Source organism: Lutra lutra, chromosome 2 (genome assembly GCF_902655055.1).
Source record: "Lutra lutra chromosome 2, mLutLut1.2, whole genome shotgun sequence".
Lineage (NCBI taxonomy): Eukaryota > Metazoa > Chordata > Mammalia > Carnivora > Mustelidae > Lutra > Lutra lutra.
The window spans coordinates 69,253,285-69,278,898 of NC_062279.1; the positions used below are offsets into that span (position 1 = coordinate 69,253,285).

Sequence of the window (25,614 nt, forward strand, 5' to 3'; positions counted from 1 at the left end):
TTACTTACTTTAGAACTGGAAGTTTGTACCGTTTGACCACTTTCTTCAAATGGCTCCTCTCCCTACCCAGCCACCCCACCCCCACCTCTGGTAACCACAAATGCAGTTCCTTTTTCCATGAATTTGGTTGTTTGTTTTTTAGATTCCCTATATAAGTGATATCATACAACATTTGTCTTTCTCTCTCTCTCTCTTTTTTTTTTAAAGATTTTATTTATTTATTTGACAGATAGAGACACAAGTAGGCAGAGAGGCAGGCAGAGAGAAAGGAGAAAGCAGGCTCCCTGCTGAGCAGAGAGCCTGATGTGGAGCTCGACCCCAGGACACTGGGATCATGACCCAAGCCTAAGGCAGAGGCTTTAACCCACTGAGCCACCCAGGTGCCCCTTGTCTTTCTCTTTTTGACTTACGTCACTTAGCAGGATGTCCTCTAGTTCCATCCGTGTTGTCACATATGCCGGGATTTCCTTGTCCTTTATGGCTGAATGGTATTCCACTATATATCTGTACCACAATTTCTTTAGCCGTCCAACCACTCATACACGCTTAGGTTGCTTCTGTGTCTTGGCTATTGTCAATGATGCTGCTGTGAACTTGGAGCTGCAGGTATCATTTCGAATTCATGGTTTCCTCCTCTTTGGGTGTATTTCCAGAAGTAGAATGCTGGATCGTATGACAGTTCTATTTTTAAGGATCCTTCATACTGTTTTCCAGAGTGGCTATCCCCTAGCCAGGCATTTTATTTATTAACTTATTATTTATTTATTTATTTGTTTGTGAGGCATTCTTGATGTTCCCTCGGTGGCATTGTTCCATAGTGGTTTGCCTTTGTGCCCATTTTTGATACATACATTCTTCCTATGCATTTATTGCATAAATTACAAAACAAATGAGTGAATGATGGGTCTTTTTATTGAAGTGTAATTGGCATATAACATCATATTGTTTCCAGGTGTACAGTATCATGATTCAATAATGGTATCCACTGTGAAACAATCACCACAGTAAGTCGGCTTATGATCAGAGTCTCTTTCATTTTGACTGTAAGTTACCCGAGAGCAGTTTATTCTCTCTTTCCATAGAAGCGTTTGGGCCAAAAGAGCACCCGACCTGACAGGCTTCTCCTCAAAACAGCTAGTCACTTAAGACATATATGTGGCAACCTCAGGAATATTTTTGTTTTCACTGCATTGGTCTCTTTCACTCCCAAGTTTACCCCATTCCAATCTTGCTTACAGAAAGCAAAAAAAAAAAAAAAAGAAAAGAAAAGAAAAAAAAAAGCGGGGCACCTGGGTGGCTCAGTGGGTTAAGCCTCTGCCTTCAGCTCAGGTCATGATCTCAGGGTTCTGGGTTCAAGCCCCGCATCAGGCTCTTTGCTCAGCGGGGAGCCTGCCCGCCACCGCCCCACCGCCCCGCCTGCCTCTCTGCCTACTTGTGATCTCTCTCTGTCAAATAAATAAATAAAATCTTTTTTAAAGAAAGAAAGAAAGAAAGAAAGCAAAAAAGAACATGAGTCCTAGAGGGTTTAACCTTTCGGGCTCCATAGCACTCGGCCTTCTGGGGGTGACTCTGCCCGTGATCTTGAGCCACAGAGGGGACTGCTGCTCAGTCACTTTCGGGGTACGTTCGCTTTGACGTTTGCACATGGAAACATTGGAGCAGCTGTGCCTTTGTGTCTGCCAAGAGCCAGCCTCACTGAAGAGTTGTTTAGCCTATCGCACTTACTGTGCTTCTGCTTTGTCGATCTGGGATGAATTATGCCAATCAGGGACGACACGCCTCCACTGTCAGGGAGCTCAGAAAGGGGTTGGGAGGCAGGACAGAAACACTGGAAATTACCTAAGGGGAACTGCAAAAGCAGAAAAGGATTTCATGATTCCTGTGGACCTGTTAACCATGAGCACAGCTTCTCTCCCACTGAGGAGGCATTTGATAAGAGATTGGCTTCAATTAGCAGCTGAGAGGGAGAAGCGAAGCAAGCAAGGTGCCCTTTTACAGACAGCTGCTGTAATTAAAAATGACCATCCACTAGCTCACTGCGGTAGGGTGCTGAGGAAATTGGTAGACAAGTGGTTCTCCAGCAGAAGACACCCCCCCCCCCACACACACACACAGGACACACTTGGGCAATGTCTGGAGATATTTTTGGCTGTCACAATGAAGGAGGGCAAAGAGGTCCTTCTGGCACCCAGTGGGTAGAGGCCAGGGATGCTGAGAAACATCCTACAATGCACAGGATGACCCCTCACAACAAAGAATTATCCAGTCCCAAATGTTAATGGTCCTGAGCTCGAGAAACCCAGCGAGAGCCTGAGGAAGAGTCCGGAGTCTGGTCGGAGTGGTGGGAACTGGGTCACTTCACTTCCTTGGGTCATCATTTACTTATCTATGACGTAACAAGCTCTTAAGTTACATGCGGCTCTAACAATTCTGTGATTCAGTGAAGCTAACAAATGGGAGATTAAAGGTGAGATGTGAATATCTTCAGAATTTTGTGCTTTTTGAAGAAGCAAAAGAAATATGGAGAGTTTTAGGAGACTTTCTAGGAAATAGTGCTTAAACCTCAGATGAATCTTTAAAAATTGGAACCATTTTATCCTCAAAAAACCTGTGAAAGAAACTGGAAGAGCCTTGTTCTCCTACTTTGTCGCTATGGGAGGAATTCTTGTTGGGGCTCAAGGGACAGTCCAGAGCAAAATCTTCTAGAATTTCACAGAAATTAAGATGCCAGCCAGGCACACCTGAGGGCTGCTCTTCAAGTATTGTCTCAGCTGCCAAGTTCCTGAAAGGGGAAGCACAGCCTTCCCTGGCCTGGGCCATTCTTCTAAGTCCTCTGACTGAACTAGAGCCATACCCTGTCTGCCACAGGTCTTCTTCGTATCAGTAGACCCCTGTTCTTCTAGAGTGTAAGAATTGACCAGAAGGGCAACTCTGAGAAAACAACATTTGCCTACTCAGGGAAGCTCCCTAAATGTCTTTAGGCCTAAAGAAGCACAAACTGTTAGTGTGGCCCGTAGATTGGTCGTATTACATTTATCAGTACTTTCCAGAAAAAACAATACCTTCTAATAAAATCCCTGTCCACAAAAATAGTAAAGGCTTTTTTTTTCCTACTGTTAAAACTTTTTTCCAACATTAAAAATTCAAATCATGCTTGTAAAACATGCTGTTTATAAAGAAAAAATTCTATATGAAGATAACTCTAGTTAAGGATCTATTACTAGAAATACAAATCAAAGCCACAGTGAGATACCACCTCACACTGGTCAGAATGGATAAAATTAACAACCCAGGAAATAACAGATGTTGGTGACGATGCGGAGAAAGGGGAACCCTCCTGCGCTGTTGGTGGGAATGCAAGCTGGTGCAGTCACTCTGGAAAACAGTATGCAGATTCCTCAGAAAGTTAAAAATAGAACTACCCTATGACCCAGCCATTGTACTACTCAGTAGTTATCCAAAGGACACAACAATAGAGATTGAAGGAACACATGTACCCCAGTGTTCATAGCAGCAATGTCCACAATTGCCAAACTATGGAGAGAGCCCAGATGTCCATCAATGGATGAATGGATAAAGAAGATGTGGTACATATTGCCAGCCAACAAAAAGAATGAAATCTTGCCATTTGTAACGATGTGGATAGAACTAGAGGGTACTATGCTAAGGAAAAATAATTCAGTCAGAGAAAGACAAATACCGTATGATTTCATTCATATGTGGAATTTAAGGAACAAAACAGAGGAACATAGGGGAAAGGAAAGAAAAAGGAAATGAGATAAAAACAGAGAGGAAGGCAAACCGTAGACACTCTTAGCTCTAGAAAATGAACTGAGGGTTGCTGGAGGGGAGGTGGGTGTGGGGATGGGGTAACTGGGTGATGGACATTAAGGAGGGCATGTGATGTAATGATCACTGGGTGTAATATGTAACTGATAAATCACTAAACTCTACCCTGAAACTAATAATATACTGTAAGTTACCTAAGTCGAATTCAAATTAAAAAAGGGATTTTTTACCATGCCATAATATGATAAATTTGAATTTCAGAATGTTTGAGCAACATTTTCATAAAGGATCAGAATTTATTTGTAGGTATTTACCCTCAGAAATCATACATATGTAATTAGAATTCTAAAACAGAATGCTTTTTGTACCAATGTAAACAAGAGGCCCCAGAGGTCAAGAAAAAATGAATAGTAGCCGTCTACACTCAGGAGCCAAAGCAAGGTAAGTCCACTATGAAGGACTTGCTAAGGGGGCAGCCAGGAACTGTTTTGTGATGAGGCTTTCTCAGTATCTTTGGAGAGTTTATCAGTGTGTGAGCCTCCTGTCCCACCCCACCCAGTGGTGGAGGTGAAGGGTGCTTCCTTCCCATCTGAAACCAAGTAATAAAGGGGAATTCAAGAAAAACCAAGAGGCTTAACACTCATCCCAAAGTTTGTGAGAGCATGAGGGCTAGTGTAAGACCTGAGAGAGGAAGACCACATTTCCATCATTGCTCCCCCCTAGTGGTGGGGGCAAGAATGCAGCGTTTTCCACTGTGCCAAGGCCACCTTTCCTGAGGATTCACTGAGGAGTCATTTCAAGAGAGCCTTGTCCCGGAGGGCTGTGTGGAGGAGTGATGGGGCCTCGACAAAGGAATAGTCTGTGTGAGGTACATCCGTGCATGGTAAGGCGCTGAGGCTCAATGTCAGCCATGTCTTGGGAATTTCAGCAAGGGTGCCCAACAGAGCAATCTCCCAGACCACAAAAGCTGTCCAGGAGACTAAGTGCCAGCTTCAGACATCTGCCAAGTCCCAAGTGTACAAATGTCCTGTTATGTCTGTTCCCAAAGGCTGTGACCATCTTTCCCGAATTCTCCATCCTTAGCCCAAATCTGGAAGGTCAGTAACAGAAGATATGGGAGGAAGAAGTAGAGTCTGCAAGAAAGAATGAAATCCAGTCTTCCTTCATAGCACCACTTCAGGTTTCCAGGATGAAAGTGTAGAAGAACTTGTGGAAGGAGAAGCTCTAAATAAAATAAGAGGTTGGAGTTGTTATTATACTGGATGAGGTATTTTTAGAACTACCTTTATTAAGAGGTCCAACTTACATACAATAGGCCACCCATTCTATGGACAGTTCAATGAGTTTGGACACGTGTGTGCCTGTGTAACCACCATACAATATTTCCATCATCTTTGAAAGTTCCCTGTGTCCCTTAATAGCCATTACCATCCTCCTCCAGCCCAGGTGACCACTGATCTACCTTCTGCCTATGTAGACTAATTTTAATTTTATAGAAAAATGAAAATTACAGAATTTCATATAAATGGACTCATGCAGTACTCATTCTGGTATTTGGCTTCTTTTACTCCATATAAAATTTCTGAGATCTATCCATGTTGTGTGTATCAGCAGTTTGTTCCTTTTTATTCCTGAAGAGTACGCTATTAAATGGGTATACTATAGTTTACTTTCCATTCACCTACTGATGGACATTTGTTTTCTTTTTTTTCTGGATTTGAGCTATTATTTATAGCCTATGAATATTCTTTTACAAGTCTCCACACAGACATGTTTTCATTTCTTCTGGGTGATTACCTACAAGTGGAAATTGTTGAACTATATGGTAGATGGGTGTTGACTTTTATAACAAATTGCCACATGTTCATCTTTAATGGTTGTTCATTTGTTTGCTGCTACAAACAGCGTATGGGAATCCCAGTTGTTCCACACCTTTCACAACTTTTGGTCATGTCAGATTTTTAAATTTATCTGTTCTAGTGGTTGTGTGGTGATATCTCATTACAATTTTAATTATCATTTTCCAGATGACTAATGATGTTGAGCATTATGTGCTTATTGGCCATTTGTATATTTCCTTTTGTCAGTGTCTCTTCAATATTTTATCCCGTTTTTAAAAATTGGTTTATTAGTTTTCTATTTTCTATTGAGTTATGTAGCTCAGTAATTAGAGTCTTCGTGTAGTCTGGACACAAATTCTTTGTCAGATACATGTTGCTAATATTTTCTTCCAGTCTGTGATTTGCCTTTTCATTTTCTTAGTGTTGCCTTTTGAAGAACAGATTTTTTAAATTTGAGAAAGCTCTATTTATGCTTTTTTAATGAGACATTCAAATTACTGAAATGAGATTGTTTCTGCTATTGAAAGTGCTCAGAAAACTTTTGATTACCTAAGAATAACTGGAAAATTTCATGGGGACCTGCCTGAGAGTCCATCCAAAGGCAGAGGAGGACCAGTGCCCACCCCCACCCACCAGGAGCCATCCCAGAAAAGGACTGGACAGCTGTTAGGCAGAAAGTCTAGGAAGATGTTAGCTCAATTTCCTGTTTTTTGTAGGTTTTTTTTTTTTTTTTTTTTAAACAACTAATTGCTTCATGAAGATATAGTTTTGGGAACAAGTCAAACTGTCAACAAGGTTAAAAATTACAGGTGGGGGATATTTCTTTCATAGCCCTCTTCCTTTCAATAATTTCAGAGTCTGGGATTCAAACACTCTACACTGTTTAACAAGCCTTTGTATAAGGAAGCTCTGGGTTTTGTTTTTGGTATGTTTTTCACAAACATCTGTAAAGTCATCATGCTGCAAGTTAAGCCTGTTTTCTTTCAGGAAATAGGCGTAGGAAAGGAACATATAAGCATCTCTTCTTCAAACTAAATAATTGCATGCTCAGTTCCTGAAACGTTTCTTCTGGGTTCATTTTCTGATTCTTTTATTATCTTGGTTGCTCTCTGCGAAGGCTCTCAACATTCTCCCAATCCCCTTTTGGATGCTAAGCCCAGAGCTAAGTAGCCAGACTCCTAGCAAAGCCCTTAGGGCAATGAGGGAGGGTGCTCCCTAGGGCCCACTGCTCCCCAAGCATCCCAGCATCATGGTGACTGTCTAAACACAGCAGTGATGAAGCCAACCCATTTCCTTTGGATTCCACCCTAACCAGCATTGTATCTGTATGCTAAAAAGTGTCGAGGCTCTAAATTCACAGCCAAAGTACCCATCTCTGAACATTCTGGGGGAAAAAACATACATCAAGGTCGAGAGAGTCTAACTAAAAGTAGAATGAGTGAAATTAATGAAAGTTCAACATAGTCTGTGTGTCTGCAGTCAACCAATCTACAACAGCTGCTGGACGGCCAGGCTGCAAGGACATTTACACTTGTCTCTACCTCCAAGGATGCTCTTTCCCCTGATGGGCCTATGGCATATTCCCTGAGACCAGTCAGGTCTGCTCTCAGAGGTTGCCTTGTCAGCGACGAGAGCTTTCCAGATCACCCTGACTGCAACTCTCTAACTCAGCTCAGCCCACTCACATCCCCTCCCGGAAATTCCCAATCCTCCTTTTTAGGCTACTTTGTAGGTTCCCATGGCACTTAACAGACATGGTCTATACTTTTAGTTGTCAATTTCTGTACTGTTTGTCTGCCCTAGTAGAATGTAGTTTGTATATGTTATGTTCACTCCTTTTTTTTTTTTTAAGATTTTATTTATTTATTTGACAGAGAGATCACAAGCAGGCAGAGAGGCAGGCAGAGAGAGAGGAGGAAGCAGGCTCCCCGTTGAGCAGAGAGCCCGATGTGGGGCTCGATCCCAGGACTCTGAGATCATGACCTGAGCCGAAGGCAGCGGCCTAACCCACTGAGCCACCCAGGTGCCCCATGTTCACTGCTTTATTCCCTCTTTTTGACTAGAGTTCCCGGTAGAGTGAGTTCTCTGATAAATCATCTTTGACTGAATAAATCTCTGAATATAAGTAGAATTTTTTGTGGTGAGGAAGAGTTCTTGAACGTTTATTTGTATCTGTTTTATGGATTGTGTATATAATGTTTACTTTATCTCATTTAAACTTTATGACAGTCATAGGAGGGAGGACTGTTGTCCTCAATTATGGGTGAAGAAACAGAGGTACATGGCCAAGTCACAGCTGGTACATGGCAGCCTGCTCCAGAGTCTGTGCTCTCAGACACTACCATGCTGCCTCCCTGAATTAAATAACTGGAATATATTTGGCAGAAACCCAGGATCGAACAGATTTGTGCTGGGGCCAACCTACAGTTCTTTCTGGACAAGGTGAATGGAGCACAGACAGTGGAGAAGAGGCAGTGGGTACCATCCAAGCATAGGAGAGTAGAAGGCAGAGACAGGGAAGAGGCAAAAGAATAAGAGGGAGATCAGAAATGTGGAGGGTGGGGGTCACATGGTATGCCTGAAGAGAAGGGCAGGCACTTGGAGAGGCTGACAAGAAGCCTGAAGGAACCAACCAAGACTTCAGCTGGTGTCCCACAGGGATTCATCACTCCAGCTTGGAGTTCAGGAGCAAAGGGTCAACTTTGGGCCAATGGTTTCAGCAACTGAGGGCTGGGGAAAGAAGTATGGGTATGGGGGTGCCTGGGTGGCTCAGTTGGTTAAGCATCTGCCTTTGACTTAGGTCATGACCCAGGGGTCCTGGGATCAAGCCCCACATAGGGCTCCCTGCTCAGCAGGGAGTCTGCTTCTTCCTCTCCCTCTACCTGCCACTCCCCCTGCTTGTGGTCAATCTCTCTCTCTCTGTCAAATAAATAAATAAGATCTTTAAAAAAAAAAAAGGAAGTAGTATGGGTTGGGGCTAAGCATATGAGAGGACTTCGGAGGTGAGGTGGGGAGACCATAAAGGAGGAGAAAAAGAAGAAAACCTCGATTCTGAGAAATTATCATTCATGTTCTCTCACCTTTCCTCTCAGCTTGGAATATCAAATCAATTTATTGATTAAAACTCCTTTAAGAAATGAGTGGGTAGGGGCATCCGGGTGGCACAGTTGGTTGAATGTCCAAATCTTGCTTTTAGCTACAGTCATGGTCTTGGGGTCCTGGGATGGAGCCCTACATACATTGGGCTGTTGCACTGTGCAGAGTTCTGCTTCAGATTCTCTCTCACTCTGCCCTTTTCTCTGCTTGCTTGTGTATACCCTCTCTCTAGAATGAATCAATAAATCTTAAAAAAAAAAAAAAACAGTGAATAGATAAACAAATTGTGGTCTGTTCTTGTAATGGAACACTGCTCAGCCTAAAAAGAATGAACTAGTGATACACCCCAAACATTGGATGACTCTCAAAAAAATGTGGAATAAAAGAAATTGCAATGGTCTGAATGTTTGTGTACCAACCCCCCACCCGCCCCCACCCCCAATACATATGTGCTTTGAATCCTAATTCCTAAGGTGATGGTATTAGGAGGTGGAGCCTTTGGGAGGTGATTAGGTTATGAGGGTAGAGCCCTTGTGAATGAGATTCATGTCCTTATAAAGAGGCCCAAGAGCACTCCCTTGCCCCTTCCATGTGAGGACACTGGGAGAGGTCTACCACCTGGAAAAGGGCCCTTTCCGATGCTGGCACAAGGATCTTGGACTTCCAGAATAGTAGGAAATGAATTTCTGTTGTTTATGTGCTACTCAGTCTTTTGGTATTTTGTTATAACATCATGAACGGGCTAAGACAGAAGCCAAACAAAAAGTTTATTCTGTATGATTTCACCTACATAAAATTCTAGACAAACAAATCAATCCATGTAACAGAAAGCAGATCCATGGTTGCTTGGGGCTAAGAGTATGGCTGCAAAAAGGGCCAGAAGAGAGGGATTATAAAGGAATATAAGGAAGCTTTTGGAGGTGATGGGTATATTCCTGTCTTGATTGTGGTAATGGTTTCTAAGGAATACACTTAGGTCAAAATTCATGAAAATATACACAAAAAATTGGGAAAGATGTTCCCAAGGCTTTTAAGTTGAGAACTTTCATCTTTTCCTAAGATTAATAAATTTTCTTTTCTTTTCCTTTTTTTTTTTCCCTAAGTTGGGGGTGAAGCGTAATAGTTGAAAACACCTTTCTTTGCTCAGCATATCTTCCCTGTACACAGTTGACTATACTTGCTCCTGTCTCCCTTTCCTATATGAGGAAACCTCCCTGGCCCCAGAGGTTTCTTGGGGCTTGCAGTAGGTTCAATTGTGGCCCCCCAAAAATATGTCTACCTAGAACCTCAAAATATGACCTTATTTGGAATAAGGGTCTTCGCAGATGTAATTAAGGTAAGGATCTTAAAATGAGAACATCCTGGATTAGGACCCACCCTAAATCCAATGACAAGTGTCCTTATAAGACAGTAAAAAGAGAAAACACAGACACAGGAACACCTTGTGAAGACAGAGACAGAGATTGGGTTGATGTGGCTGTAAACCAATGAATGCCAAGAATTATTAGCCACCACCAGAAGGTGGGAGGGGTGTGGAACAGATTCCCCAGCAAAACCTCTGGAGGGAACTAACCCTACCAACTCCTTGACTTTGGACTTCCCGCTTCCAGAACTGTGAGAAAAATTTCTGTTTTCTGCTTGTAGTAATAGGTTATGGTAACCCTAGCAAATAAATGCAGCATCCCTAGGTATTTTTACTCCTTACTATCCTCAATTAATTCTACCTCCATATCTTATTTTTGCTGTTTGTTCTTCCTTCTCCAAACTAATCCTGTTAGAATTTTCCCCTCTTGGTATCTGGCCACTTCTCCTTTATGGATGTTCACTAACTGCTCTAAACTTCACTTTTCTCATTTATAAAGTGAATATGCCTATTAGCACCTAGGGTTGGTTGGGAGGATTAAATGGGCTAATACGTGTACATACTCTTAGAACAGTGCCTGGCATGCAGCAGATGCTGGATATATATTATTACCTTTACTATTAAGTTCTTCCCCCAGTTCTGAGGGGGTGGCTCAGCTTGTACGTTTTTCAAAATTATGGGTTCATGGGATTCATGGGATTCATGGGGTTTTATGGGTTCATGGGATCAATTCTGAACTAGGTATTCAGCAAATCCCTTCATGGTCTTCACCAACTAATTGAAAACTTTTGTGGTATTGAAGCCTATCATGGTTTAGCTCAATGGACTGGGTGATGAGCAAATGAGCCCAAGGCCATTGCTTGGTCCAGCGTATAAGTAAGTTTATTGCTCTTTTCCATGTACAGCCTAACTTTAAGCATTATTTTGCAAATGTGGGCCATGGATCATGTAGTGACAGAGCAAAAGACTATAAGAGGCTTGTAAAAATTCATTGGCATGGTCAGAAAAATAAAAGTATGTTTATGTTGGTAGGTGGTTAGCAGAGTCTACTTCATAGCTTAAATTCATGCAACATCTGACTTTAAGCCTTACCTTTCTCAGAGAGGTACAAAGAAATCATATAAAACAAGAAAATGGAACATCCACATAATTAGTTATCAATTTCCTCATCTTAAAAGAATAAATGCATTTGAAGATAACGAAAGTTTAATGGAATGTGTTTAGAACTTTTCATTTCATTTCAGGTTGTGGGCTGACCTAAGAGTAAGTGATTTTTATCCATAGTTTACAATGCATCGAGCAACAGCTAAGCAGAACAAAATCAAAACCCTTGCCAAAGTGAAGAAAGATTGTAGCTTTCATTCCTTCTATCTGCAAAGTCCTTCAATGTCATTGATAGTTAAGTCTGCAGCTTCTCCTCCTTATTAAGCCACGTTGCTAGGCATCCCTTTCATTTCCTTAAAAAAGAAAGTAAAAGATTTTAAAAATATATAATTTAGGTCTTGAAGTTAGTAATTTCTAGATTCATCCAAGAAGCCTCAGGGGTCTGACCATTCATCCATATATTATCCAAACAGCTTCTGATGTGATTTCACCCCGTTCTATTAACTGTATTATTACATGATCTCTTAAGATGAGAATCTAGTATTATGTGTGTATCACTTCTTAAAAAATATCAGCAGACAATTAGATATTTTCCCTTCAGTACAGTGTTTTGTATGCTGGCAAATCAGGGGCTTGATAATGAATGCACTGTGGGATGTTGAACTAAGTCAGTTAATTGGGGCTTCAGCTCTTTCGAAGGGTTGGGTGAAGATCATTGAGTTAGGTGAAGATTATCTTATGGGTAATTGAAGCTTCAGGTTGCCAAGTGGTGGGTGACTAAGAGGTGACTGTTGCAGATCAAGGGCAACATTTTAATTGGATGATGGGCATTCTCAAAGGGCATATAGCAATTTTCTGAATTGCATAATCTAGTATTTGAAATGTAGAAAGTAGTGATGTCATCTCCCCAAGTTTTAAGAGGACATGCATCTCCCTCTGTAATTATTTTGTTTATTATTTTTAATAACAGCAGTAGACCAACACCAAGGGATAGATGATGGTCAGGGATGTGTGCAACAGCTTTGCCAGAGTTTCAGTCCTATGTAGTTGCCTTTTCCTGATGAATTCCTGGTCAAGTCTTCTACGTTTTCAAATCCTCCTGTCCTCCTTTTTCTCAGTTCATTTCCTATTCCAACTTTCCAAAAGATTTACCTCTGTCTAAATGAACTGATAAATATTGTCCTGTCCAAGTCGCAATTTGTGAATCTCTCTCTTCCTTATTAGTTTTTAACAAAAGATGTAATGAAAGAAATAGTAAACTCACTGAGAATGTTGAACATATTCTGCAGGTCATTACATTCAAGAGTTTATGGAGAATAGGAATTTTGTCTACTGATTCTATGGAGAGGTAGGGAATTAGAGATCTGCTCAGTAGAAGATTAATCTGGGATCAATTTCTAAAGTTTTGTGTATGGCATAGTAGAAAGAATCCTGGCCCAGGATCTAAGACACTGGAGTCCTGGCTCTGGTTCTGTAACGATCTTGCCGGGTAACTCCGGGCATGTCATTTAATTGTGCAGGGCATTGGATTTTCCATCTGAAAAATGAGGGTGTCTGGTCAGATTATGTAGAAAATCTCTGAAGTTCCATGGTTGTTTTCTGAAAATGAAACTTTCTGAGGAAAAGTTTGACAAATTGGTTGTTTTTTTTGTTTTGTTTTATTTTTACCCTGGTTTGTGTGTTTATCCCACTAGAAAGAGAGTCACACTGCTCTTTTTGATACCTAAAATGCTTCTTAACAAGTTGTTTTCATTCAGTCACATTGGGAACCATCATTTTCCCCACAGATTCAGTTCCTCACACACCTCTGCTCAGGGAGCAGCATGGTGGAAGAGAAAGGACTTGGCTTCATTGCCTATAGGCTGGGTGACTTTGGGAAGTTAATTAAACTCTCTGATTCTCAGTTTCTGTAACAATAAAATAGGAATAACAATTCCTACCACCACTCCTCCAACTGGTTGGACCAGTCAGTGGAATCAAACATGAGATGAGCTCACATGCAGTAGCCATTTGCCAGCCACGGATTTGCTCTTGCCACCCAGCTTGCCACTGTCCTTCCCCATCAGATGCTCCTGCTCTTTCTCACTTTTGGTAGAGAGGGTGCAAGGGTGTCTCCTGGCCCCCAGCTGCCCTATAGTATCTGGCGCTTAATAGATGCTGAATAATGCATAAATACTAAATAAATTAATGAATGGATGTATGAATCTTAAAAAAAACTACCTTCAGTAAACTTGTTGAATGCCCTCACAAAGAAGGATCCTGTTGAACCCAGAAGATACTGAGGCTTAAAAAACAAACAAACAAACAAACAAAATAACATAAAATTAACCGTTTTAAAGTGAACAATTCAGGGGCACCTGGGTGGCTCAGCCATTGGGCATCTGCCTTCGGCTCAGGTCATGATCCCAGGGTCCTGGATCAAGCCCCACATCGGGCTCCCTGCTCAGGGGGAGGCCTGCTTCTCCCTCTGCCACTCCCCCTGCTTGTGTTTTCCCTCTCGCTGTGTCTTTCTCAGTCAAACAAAGAAATAAAATCTTTTAAAAAAGTAAAGTGAACAATGCTGCCATACATGGTATATTCACAATGTTACACAAACACTCCCTCTATTTAGTTCCAAAATAAAGCCTGCACCCACTGAGCAGTTTCTCCCTATTCCCACCCCCATCCCCAATCCCTGGCAACCACCAATCTGCTTTTGTCCCTATGGATTACCTATTCTGGATATTTCATACAAATGGGGTCGTATAATGTGTGACCTTTTACATCTGGCTTTGTCACTTAGCACAAAGTTCTTGAGGTTCGTCTATGCTGTGGTATGAATCAGTGTGTTCCTTTCCATGGCTGAATACTATTCCACTGCCTGTATGTATCACAATTTGTTTATCCATTGATCTGTGGATGGACATTTAGGTTGTTTCCACCTTTTTATCTTGGATAATGCTGCTATAAATGTGAGTATACAGATAATGGCTTGAGTATTTTCAGTCCTATGCAGTCCTTTTTTTCAATCCTATTTTCAATCCTTTTGGTATATACAGAAGAGTAGACTTGCCGGGTCACATGGTAGTTTTCTGTTTGACCTTTTGAAGAATTGTGGTGTTTCCCACATCAGCTGCTGCATTTTACATCCCCGCTCGCAGAGTTGCAGTTTTGCCTCATCCTTTTTAAAAAAATTATATTTATTTATTTGACAGAGAGAGAGTCAGCGAGAAAGGAAACATAAGCAGGGGGAGTGGGAGAGAGAGAAGCAGGCTTGCCACTGAGCAGGGAGCCCAATGTGGACATGGGACTCGAACCCACGACCCTGGGATCATGACCTGAGCCAAAGGCAGACACCTAACGACTGAGCCACCCAGGCACCCTTGCCTCATCCTTTTTAACACTTTTTCTTTCCTTCTTTCCTTTTTTTTTTTAAATAGCTATCCTTAATGGTTGTAAAGTGGTACCTTATTGTGTTTTGATTTGCATTTCCCTGATGAATAATGATACTGAGTATCTGTCTTTTCATGGGCTTTTGGCCTTCTGTAAATTTTTTTTTAAAGATTTTATTTATTATTTGACAGAGAGAGAGAGAGAGCACGAGTAGGCAGAGAGGCAGGCAGAGGGAGAGGGAGAAGCAGGCTCCCCGCTGAGCAGAGAGCCTGATGTGGGGCTCGATCCCAGGACCCTGGGATCATGACCTGAGCCGAAGACAGACACTCAACTGACTGAGCCACCCAGGCACCCCTTTTGTAGATCATTTTTAGAGAAATGTCTATTCCAGACTTCTGTCCATATTTTAACTGGGTTGTTGTTTCTCTTTTTGTTGTGGAGTCCTAAGAATTCTTTATATATTCTGGATATTAGCCCCCTATCGGATATATGATTTGCAAACATTTACTCCTACTCTGTAGGTTACCTTTTCATTTTCTTGATAATGTCCTTCGATGTATAAAATGTCTTAATTTTGATGAAGTCCAATTTATATATTTTTCCTTCTGGTGTCCTGAAGCTTTTTTTTTTTTTTTTTTTTTTTTTTAATGGCAGGATCATAAGGCTTTAGAGGAAAACTAGACCTTTTCCAAAAGTTAACCTGTTCTTTAAAGTCAAGAGCTATGAGCATCCAAATACAACAGCTCCTTTCGAATCATTAGGAGAAGAGAAGAATCCAGGGCAGCTTCATACCCTATTTGCAAGGGCCATCAGAGGAATCTTACTTTAATACGAATTAAATATCAGTGGCAGAATCATAAATATTTTTAAACTGACAGAGATTATAAAGGACAGTGCCTTTTGATTATTATTTTTATGATCAAAATCAGAAGGGCTTCATACAGAATTTGTGGAAAATGAGTATATTTCAACATTTTTCTGTTTCTTTGCTAGTTAATTTTGACAGGGGCTATGCTTCCCTATGTAAACAATGAGATGGTTCCAAATTGTAATGACTGTACTTTTCTGAAACTTTGTATGGCTGTAATTTATGCAATGCCACAAATCAACCAAATAGCTCTTAACTTTATTTTTACCTCAGTATATTATTTAGAAGTCATACACAGAAAAAAAAAAGGCACAGTTTATTTTCTTGTTCTTGGTTATTATCATAGGGTATTGAAAGGTTAAGTTGGCATAGTAGCTTTAAAAGCAAAATTTAGTTAAGATCAAAAGAGTTAAAAAAAAGCCATGGCTATCCTGTCTTCTTCCAAATGTACTAAGCGAACTTCTGCTTTGTTTGCATATGTATGATTGGATAAAGTAGGTAATTAAGAAATGAATGTGGGAGCTCCTGGGTGGCTCAGATCATGATCCTAGGGTCCTAGGATCAAGCTCCCCCACCCCCACCATGGGGCTCCCTGTTCCGTGGGGAGTCTGCTTCTCTCTCTCTCCGACTTGCCCTGCTTGTGTTCCCTCTCTTGCTGTCTCTCTCTCTGGCTCAGTGGGTTGAGCCTCTGCCTTCAGCTCGGGTCATGAGCTCAGGATCCTGGGATTGAGCCCCGCATCGGGCTCTCTGCTCAGAGGAGAGCCTGCTTCCCCCTCTCTCTCTCTCCCTGCCTCTCTGCCTACTTGTGATCTCTGTCTGTCAAATAAATAAATAAAATCTTTAAAAAAAAAAGTAAATAAAAAAAAACTTTAAAAAAATGAATGTGAACCATTTATATTTGGGGACAAAGATAAGCCTATTTCTCTGGGTTCTGAAGACATACCCATAAAATCAAACATTTTCTCTGTGGAGGTAGTGAAGGCTTCTCATCAGACACTTTATTCCACAGAATAAGTATGTCATAAAGGCTTCCTTGGATTTTGTTCTTTGATTGGAAAGTTCCTACCGGCCGCAATAAATAGACCATTCATTGGCCCCAGAAGAATGAAGATGGCTAATGCAACACCAATGTTTGTGACTTTTAAAATATATATTATTATGTGGGAAACATACAAACTTTTCCTTGAAATTGATCTGCAGGCAGTGATTAAACTTTTCAACTTGGACTCCTTTCATGCTGCTGGCTATAAAGACGAGGACTTGGCTGTTCCTCTTTGGCTCCCTCTCCAGCTCTCTGGTCTCCCCAACTTCAGAATGAAACCTAATATCTTAAGCTAACAGAGCCCGAAGAGGTTGGTCATTGGCTCTCATTGTCCCCTGATACTGCAGCCCTGCCCCTTTGGCTTGTGCTGACGAGCTGTTTATATTTTTGTAAGGGCCACCCTTTAACTCAGCAGCCTGATGACTATAATGGGCCCAATTGTCTGTGGGCTGCAGAGAGCTGAGTCCCCACATCGGAGGAGGCTGGGGCCAGTCTCTGATGTCCAGGAGCGGCCGTTATGGAACACGGGTAAGGAAGGCTCGGAGTGTGTGATGATGCTTTTTATGGGCTAACCGGTTAATCCTGGGCACGGTTTAAGAGAAGCAAGTTGCTATTGAATTGCTAGCTTTTTCTTGGTTTTCATTTGTTGCCTGCTAACCACGGAAGGAGAAAATCATTTCTCTGGGGTTTGCTGACAAGGCTTATAATGATCCTGGTCAACCCAGGCAAGAAATGCGCAGGGAAGGAAAAAAAGCGAGAGGAGAGACACAGGTGGGTTTGACAGCAAAGCAACAGGGGAGAGGCAAAGCTCACGGCTGCGTGGGTAATGTTGTGAGGCTCAGAGGCTGTTTTGTTTCCTAACTTAAGTGTTTCACAGTCAGGAGCTGGGCTCTGCCACTGTGGGGTTTCTGTAAGCCCGCTGTTAGCGGGTAGAACTCAGCTGACCCTGTTGTGAAGGGGTCTCCTATCTGCTGGTATTTTCAAAGCGCAAACCGTAGTTGTCTTGTATGTCATTAATAGTTCTATTCAGAAATGTGGGAACTGTTTGAAATTGGCATGCTATAAAGTTTTATTGCCCATAAAAGTGCTCAAAGGGTACTCTGGCCTGCTGCAGTGGGGCTCAGGAATGGAGGAACAGCCCCAGGCGATTAGAGCATTTGTCCTTGACTACCCAAGAGAGAAGGCGGTGGAGCCCGAGGACACCATGTGAGAGGGGATGAAACGTGAATGGGCATAGCCAGCCCACCTGGGTGTTCTTTCTGGTTTTGTGCTTGTAAATAAATGAGGGAGGGAGGAAAACTGCTCGGATCCAGCCTTTGCTGACTGATGTTATCGTCCTGGCTGTTCCATTTGGTGCTAAGACGCCCTTCATGGTGCAGAGGGGCACGGGGTCAAGGGAGGGGGGTGTACTGTGTCTCAGATCACAAGGGGGAGGACACAGCTAGAGCCCTGGGAATTGCTTTGGGAATAATTGCCTCCTGCTAAATGGAAAATCACCTATGGCAGCTTTGATCAGAGAATTTTGTTCTGTCCTTTCTGAGGAGCCTCAGGGTGTGGGGTCCGTGAACTCACAGTCAGTGTTTGATATGGACACGAGCCGGAAAAACTGAAAAGGTGAAGTTTAACTTTTAGTGAAACTAAAGGTGACTCATGGGACTTGAATACATCTGGTGCTTTCTAAATCTTCCCACTTCTTCTAAGCCCCAGAGTTTATATTTGTTATCTGGATACACCACCTTTAAAGCCAACATATTTGGGTGCTCCTGGGGGAATTAATTCAGATGCAGAGGTGGTTTTTAAATGAATTTGACCCAAAGCAACCTGAACGTTTCAGGTCAGTGTATGAAAATACCAGGAGGTCTCTGAGTGAAGCCAGGGTTTCCTGAAGTGGTCTGAGAGCCCAGGAGAAGGAGGATGAGTTGCCCCATGGGTGGTCTTGGAAAGGGACGGGCAGGCGGGGCAGAGACTCATCCTGCCCTCACCTCCTTCAGACAGACCAGTGCACTCTCCATTCCCACTGGGCAAGCACCCCCAGAGGGCAAGACAGCAGAATGAGGAAGGACAAAGAGGAGGACCAGTGAGAGAGAAGATGAGGAAAATTCCAGGAGACCCCACAAGGCACAAAGACAGCTTTTATCCAGCATCTTTTATGAGAATGGTGGACATGCCAGTTTCTTGGCATTTCAGAGGCAGAATTTACATAAGTTAATGCTCACATAAGAGATTTACAATAACAATATTCTATAGCTCTTACATACCAAGGGCTGTTCTCATGGGTCCACAAAATCAAACAAGAAAGCATGTGTGGATGAAATACTGTGACAATGGCACGTATCAACAGTAATAACAATGATGATTTATTGAGCACTTACTATGTGCCAGGCCTTTATCTCACTGGGTCCTCACCAACTCCTTAAAGTCAGAATGGTTCCTTTCCTTACTTTATAGAGAAGGGATCTGAAGCAGAGAGGTTAAGTAACTTGGACAAAGTCACACAGCCAGTAAGCCACCTGAAGTGTGAGTTACCACGAAGGTGTCCAGGACATAGCCTTATGTTATGGACTGAGGAGTTCCTGTGGAATAGAGCTGGCATTTATATTCATAGCTTTTCAAGAATTCATCTAGTGACTGGTACCAAAATGTGGCCTCCTGTAGAAGCTAATTGGCAATCGGGAAGGAAAGCCAAGAACACCTTCCTTTAAACAACTTCCTTTAAAGAGCTGAAGCCTAATAGTCTTGCCCCACTGAGCTAAAGAGCAGGAAGGGCCAGTTGTGGGGAGGTGTTTGGGGCACCTGGCTGGCTTGGTCCATAGAGCATGTGACTTTTGATCTCAGGGTTGTAAGTTTGAGCTCCATGTTGGATATAGAGATGACTTAAAAATAAAATCTTAAAAAAAAAATAAAATTAAGACTTCCAGTGTTGCAACTGGGAATGCCTTGGGGAGCTATATGATTTGAAGCTATCTTGGAAAAGAACATGGCACTCTTTAGGGTAAATAGTTCTGAAGTCAGGTTACAGCTTCAAAGTTCAATTTCAACACTGTGTTTTACCCTTCCGGGAAGAGCAGAGAGGTTGGTGGAAAGAAAGTTTCCATGCTGTGAGCACTCCATCCTTGGAGGGTCCTCAGTCATTCGGATCTCGGGATATACGTATTTAGCTCTTTAACACTTCAAAAAACACACAGAAACTGCCAGTCCTGAGTTTATTTATGCTGAGCTCACAGATCTAAATGTTTTCCTCCTACACACCCCTTAAGAGATAAATAGCATTTTCCAAGAGAGTTCCAGAGATTGGTGTCCAGGAGCATATCTGCTGTTTGTCAAGTCAGAGGTGGGCCCTTTGGCCCAAATGTTTGAGTAATTTTGCTCAAGTTCTATTTGCAGTTCTCAGCTGCAAAATGTGAAGTGTGCCTGTCAGCTTGTCAGGTACGGTACTAGAAAGCGCAGGCTGAGAGTGGGCAAACACACCTGGTCGTTAAAGACCTACCAGGAGCCGTTCTCCCTGAAGAGCTGATCAGGACTGCAGGTGTGATACAGGTATGATCGGGGTTGAGCTATGTCTCAAGGGCTCCCAGGGGTTCCCTAGAGCATACAGTCCCAGATTTGCCTCCCATCTTTTTTGATGGGTCCATTTAACATCCTGGATAACAAAATAGCCTACCTACTAAGTATGTGTGATGGTGTCGGTGTGTCTTGTTTGAGAATTTATGTGAACAGAAAATACGGGGAATGCAAAGGATTATGAATGCAATCAGTGTTCCATCGCTGCACTTAGGGAGCTCAGCAGGCTCTCTGTTCCTCAGCCATCATCTGCAGGGGCTAACCCCTCAGAACTTACACACGTGAGTCTGTGGTGTGGCTATGTTCCTCACTCCACACCACTGCCCCAGGTCTGCTCCCAGCTCCAGGCTTTGCCTTGCAGGCTAATACTTCTGAAACTTATGGAATATTTAAATGTTCTCTGCTTGGCACCCCTCAGAACATCATCCAAACATCTCAATCAGAATGAATGAGATGATCCCTCTGTGATAGAAAAGGGATAACTTCATGACAAATACTGTGGAGGGCCTTCTCCATGTTCTATCTTTTCAGTCCTCATAAAAGCCCAAGAAGGTAGGCATGATTATTATCCCATGTTCACGTGAGGAAAATGAGAACTGGAGAGGTTAGGTAACTTCCCAGAGTCCTCAGTAGTCACTAGAAACCAGCAGACCTGTGATTCAAGTTCAGATCTGTTTGAGCTATGTTCTGGTCTTGGTGCATTTTGGGGATATTCTACTTTTCCATAAAACTTACTATGAGTATTTGTAATAAACACAGAAGTAGACCTAATGGTACAATGGATCCCTAAACAGTCAGCACTCAAGACCTTGGCCACATTTGCTTCATCCTCGTAAGACAATTTTCTTTGGCTACATTTCCTGTCAGTTCCATCTCATCCAGGATCGCTCACTCACTTACATGCTGGGTGTCAACCTGACCAAACAACTGGTTGTTCCCTGAATATTGTCTTCTGCCTCTGGACCTTTGCACTGGCTAATCCCCTTGACTCAGTGGCTTCCACCCCTGATACACTGTTGTCCACAAGACCCACCACTGACCAACCGAATCAGAAACTTCAGGCACTAATCACCCCCCTCTCCATCTCCATTTGACACACTCCTCCTCAATCTTCCATACTCCCTCACTTCTAGCATCATCTGTTCCTCCACAAAGCCTTCACCAATGTCCCAAGTCTGGCTAAGGGTGCTCCCTCCCATAGCATCTTGCACATACGTCTGTCATAACACCGCCCCATGGAATTCTTCAATAGAATGTGGATTCTTCTAGGGCCAACACCATGGTTTTGAGCTCTATATTCCCAGAGACTAGCACATAGTGACTAGTGATCAGTGAACACTTGAGTGAGGAAGGGAGGAAGAGGAAGAGAGTAACAGGAGAGAAAGGAATGGACGTGACACCACCTGAGTTCCTAACCCTGCAGGTCTCTGAATATGAGGAGCCCCTCACATCTCTTCCGGGAACATTTGGCATAACAAGACCTGTCGCCATTGTACAGATGGGTTTTACACCAGCCAGAAGGTGAGCAAAGAGAAGCAGCAAGAAAATATGAGACTAGCACCTGTGAACACACATAGGATCCCCCACTACTTAGAGCTTTTTGCCTCCAGAAAACCATGTCTGTTTAACTCATTTCCCAATGATCTTCAAACATCCGAAGGATCATCTAAAAAATGGGTGCCTTCCTGTTATATAAAGTAACCAACTTGAATGTGTTACCTCCTGAGAAAATAAGAAACACATTTTTCAGAGGATGCTCTCAAATGAGCAGATTCCAGGAGACTATTTCAGGCCCATCTATTAATTCTCAGATGAGAATTAATCTTTCCATATGGAAAATCCAGGCACCCCTGGATGACTTAATTTTAAATACAAGAACTTGAAGCAAAATGTTGCTGAGGAGCTTCTGTTTTTTATACAAGTCCTGTGAAATCTGCAAGGCTGGCTCCTTCTGGGGCCCGCAAGTGCCTCCCCAGCAACTGGCAATAATTGCATTTTTAGGAACACCCAGGAGAGCCCAATCTATTTGACATACGGGTTCTTCCACTGGGACCCGAGCAACAAGAACTAGGGCTCTCAGGACACGATTCTTGATCTGTACTCCTCACTGGGTCATTTTGTTTCCTTCAGAGCATTTTTTTTTTTAAAGATTTTATTTATTTATTTGTCAGGGACAGAGGGAGAGAGAGCGAGTGAGCACAGGCAGACAGAGAGGCAGGCAGAGGCAGAGGGAGAAGCAGGTTCCCTGCCGAGCAAGGAGCCCGATGTGGGACTCGATCCCAGGACACTGGGATCATGACCTGAGCCGAAGGCAGCCGCTTAACCAACTGAGCCACCCAGGCGTCCCAGAGCATTTTTTTTTTAAAGATTTATTTTATTTATTTGAGAGAGAGAGAGAGGGAGAGAGAGAATGAGAGGGCAGGGCAGAGAGAGAGAGAGAGAGTCTGAAGTAGACTCCTTCACTGAGCACAGAGCCCAACCCAGGGTTTGATCTTACAGCCCTGACATCAGGACCTGAGCCATAACCAAGAGTCAGTTGCTCAGCCAACTGTGCCATCCATGTGCCCCTCCTTAAGAGCATTTTTAACAACAACCACCACCACAACAAAAACATAGCAATGATCAGTGATTTCTTAGAAACATGGCCCTTTTAACCATCTCCTCCTTGAGGATAGCTATTGGGTCTTCCGGATGCTATCTGTGGTCTGGGCACACTGGGGACACAGACTAAATATTAATTAATGCCAGTCTATTAAGAAAGTAGAATGGAGGGCGCCTGGGTGGCTCAGTGGGTTAAACCACTGCCTTCGGCTCAGGTCATGATCTTAGGGTCCTGGGATCGAGTCCCACATCGGGCTCTCTGCTCAGCAAGAAGCCTGCTTCTCTCTCTCTCTCTCTCTCTGCCTGCCTCTCCGTCTACTTGTGATCTCTCTCTGTCAAATAAATTAAAAAAAAAAAAAAGAAAGAAAAAAGAAAAGAAAGTAGAATGGAAAGACCCTATAAGGTAGCAGTGACCCTACAAGCCCCAGAAGCCTGGTTGGAACGGTGGCGAGGAAAGATAGTGACAAGGCCTGAACAAAGCCGCTCTCTTCCCACACTCAGTGCCTGCAGTGAACCAAGCGGTGCCATTGTCCGAACTGTCACTGGAGGGCTGGGAGGGGGCCCTGGCAGCCGCCCAGCCTTCCCCATTGCTGTCCAGGGGTATTCAGGGAATACGGGCTTCCAACGCAAAGCTTCCTTTATCTCACAGGCCATGGTGCTCAGGGCACTACGGCTACCCTCTGCACACACAGCTGGTGGTATCATGGTTTCTGGTGTCCCTTTGGAGGAACAAGGTTCTTGGGGGATGGGAGCTGCTGATAGTGAAGGGAGTAGGACTTGGGGACTGCTCTGGCCTTTGTCCTATTCAGAAATTGGGGTTACTGGGTCAGAGCAATGTCACCATACCTTGTGACTTTCCAAGGCTGCCTAGAAACCTGCTCCTTTAGAACAAAAGCATGTCTGGCTTGTGTCTACATTCACACCAAAGGTTTTAAAAGTGGGACAGGGGTCACCTCAGCTCAGCCCCCCAGATGTTTCTGTGGGAGCTGTTGTATGCATACCTCCTCCCCCAAGTGGATGGAAATCTCCACTCCCAGTCTTGCAGTCTCTGGGAAGCCCACAGCAACAAGGGGAGAAGAGAGGGGGGCAGGGAGAAGAAAAGAGCGGGTGAGGGGTGCTGGAGATTAGGGAAACCAGCCCAGCTTTTTTCTCTGCCCAAGACTTGTTTGTTGCCGTGGCATGGTGGGAGTTTTTGTTTGGGGGATTTTTTTTTTTACCCTTTTAGCCGAAGCAGTGCATTCTGGTGCTGCCAGCAGAACAACTCTTTCCAGTTCCTTCACACGGAAATCGTGCACGTAGCATCCAGGCCCAGGCCTGTGTCTGTAATTCCCTCTATTAATTCTGAAAAGGATTTAGGTTTTGTTCCATTTGTCTTCTCCTCGCAGAGCACGTAGTTTCTCAGCCACCGACCGGAAAGCTTTGTGCGTTTGGTGGATCACCAGGCCATCAATTTAACGATGGAGAGCACCAACACTGCTTAAGCGCTAACTATATATCAGGGACTGTTTTAAGTGTTTTATGTTTATGAGCTAGTGAACACTCCAAGATAGGTCTCTTGATCTCTATTTTCTTTCTTTCTTTTTTTCTTTTTTAAGATTTTATTTATTTATTTGACAGACAGAGATCACAAGTAGGCAGAGAGGCAGGCAGAGAGAGAGGAGGAAGCGGGCTCCCCGCTGTGCAGAGAGCCTGATGTGGGGCTCAATCTCAGGACCCTGGGATCATGACCTGAGCCAAAGGCAGAGACTTTAACCCACTGAGCCACCCAGGCACCCCTCTTTTTTTTTTTCTTTTTAAATATTTATTTATTTATTTATTTATTTATTTATTTGAGAGAGAGAGAGAGAGAGCAATCAAGGGGAGGGGCAGAGGGAGAGAAACTCAAGCAGACTCTGAGCTGAGCGCAGAGCCAGCCACAGAGCTTGACCTCACGACCCTAAAGATCATGACCTGAGCCAAAACCAAGAGTCAGATGTGTAAATGACTGAGCTACCCAGGCACCCCTTTAGTCTCTATTTTCAAATGAGGAAACTGATGCTCAGAGAGTTAAGAAATTTGTCCAAGGTCATACAGCTGGTCAGGGCCAGACTGGCTTTTGGGTTCCAGAGTCTCCATTTTTAACCCCTATGCCATCCCCCAAGGGAGACATTTTGTATGGATGCACAAAAGCGTATGCATTCATTGCCCTATTTCTGGTCACTTAACATCTTTCAAAAATTCTTTTTGTTATGAATAATGTTGTGATGAATGGTTTTGTGATAGTAACTAAGTTCTTAACAAATGTTAAACCACTGTGACAGGCACTCTTTTAAGTTCTTTATGCAACTCTTTGAAACAACCTACTATTATTACCATTTAACAGATGAGGAAACCAAGGCACAGAGCGGTTGGTGAGATATTTTGTCCCAAATTGCACAGTTAGGAAGTGACAGAGCTATCCCAGGGCTACTGTCCTTATGATGCGGTTTGGACAAATATCCATCAGCACACCTCTGATACTGCTTGGAGAAAAATTTTTTAGCTGGAATCACTAGGGCATAACATACGCATATTTTTAAGAATCTGGATACATATCCGTAAACTACTTTCCAGTAACACTGGGTGGTTATGCTAATTTGTGTTCCCAGGAGCCGTGCAATTGACTAAGGAATCTAAGTTAGAATAGGCCCTGGTAAGTGGAGATGTCCCTCTAGCCCTTGGGCAATGTATTCATAAACTTTTTTAGCTTTTGTGGACTGATCTAGGCACTTACTATCATTAATAATATTTTTATGAAAAAATATATCTAGCTTAAAACTATACTTGGAAAGGAACGTCTGTGTTGCTGGTAATGTTTCTTGTTTCTTGATCTGGCTGGCGCTTACCCTGTTGTGGTTCCTTTTTGATAATTCATTGAGCTATTGCTTTAGAACTTGGGTACTTTCCTGTTTGTAATTTATACTTATTAAAAGTTTATTTTATTTTATTTTAAGATTTT

General features: G+C 42.9%; 1 protein-coding gene across 3 annotated transcripts in view; it reads left to right on the plus strand.

Annotated features, from left to right (window-relative positions):
- The first annotated feature begins 16,884 nt into the window (after positions 1-16,884).
- Positions 16,885-25,614, plus strand: part of TRIM2 (tripartite motif containing 2) — a 118,799-nt gene continuing 110,069 nt past the window's right edge. Inside the window, exon 1 of one of the 3 annotated variants that reach the window (XM_047717680.1) lies at positions 16,885-17,003. In XM_047717680.1, coding sequence (XP_047573636.1) covers positions 16,974-17,003 — 30 coding nt within the window. In that variant the 5' untranslated portion in view covers positions 16,885-16,973. The remainder of the gene's footprint in view (positions 17,004-25,614) is intronic. The other 2 variants (XM_047717683.1, XM_047717679.1) reach the window with 2 other exon arrangements.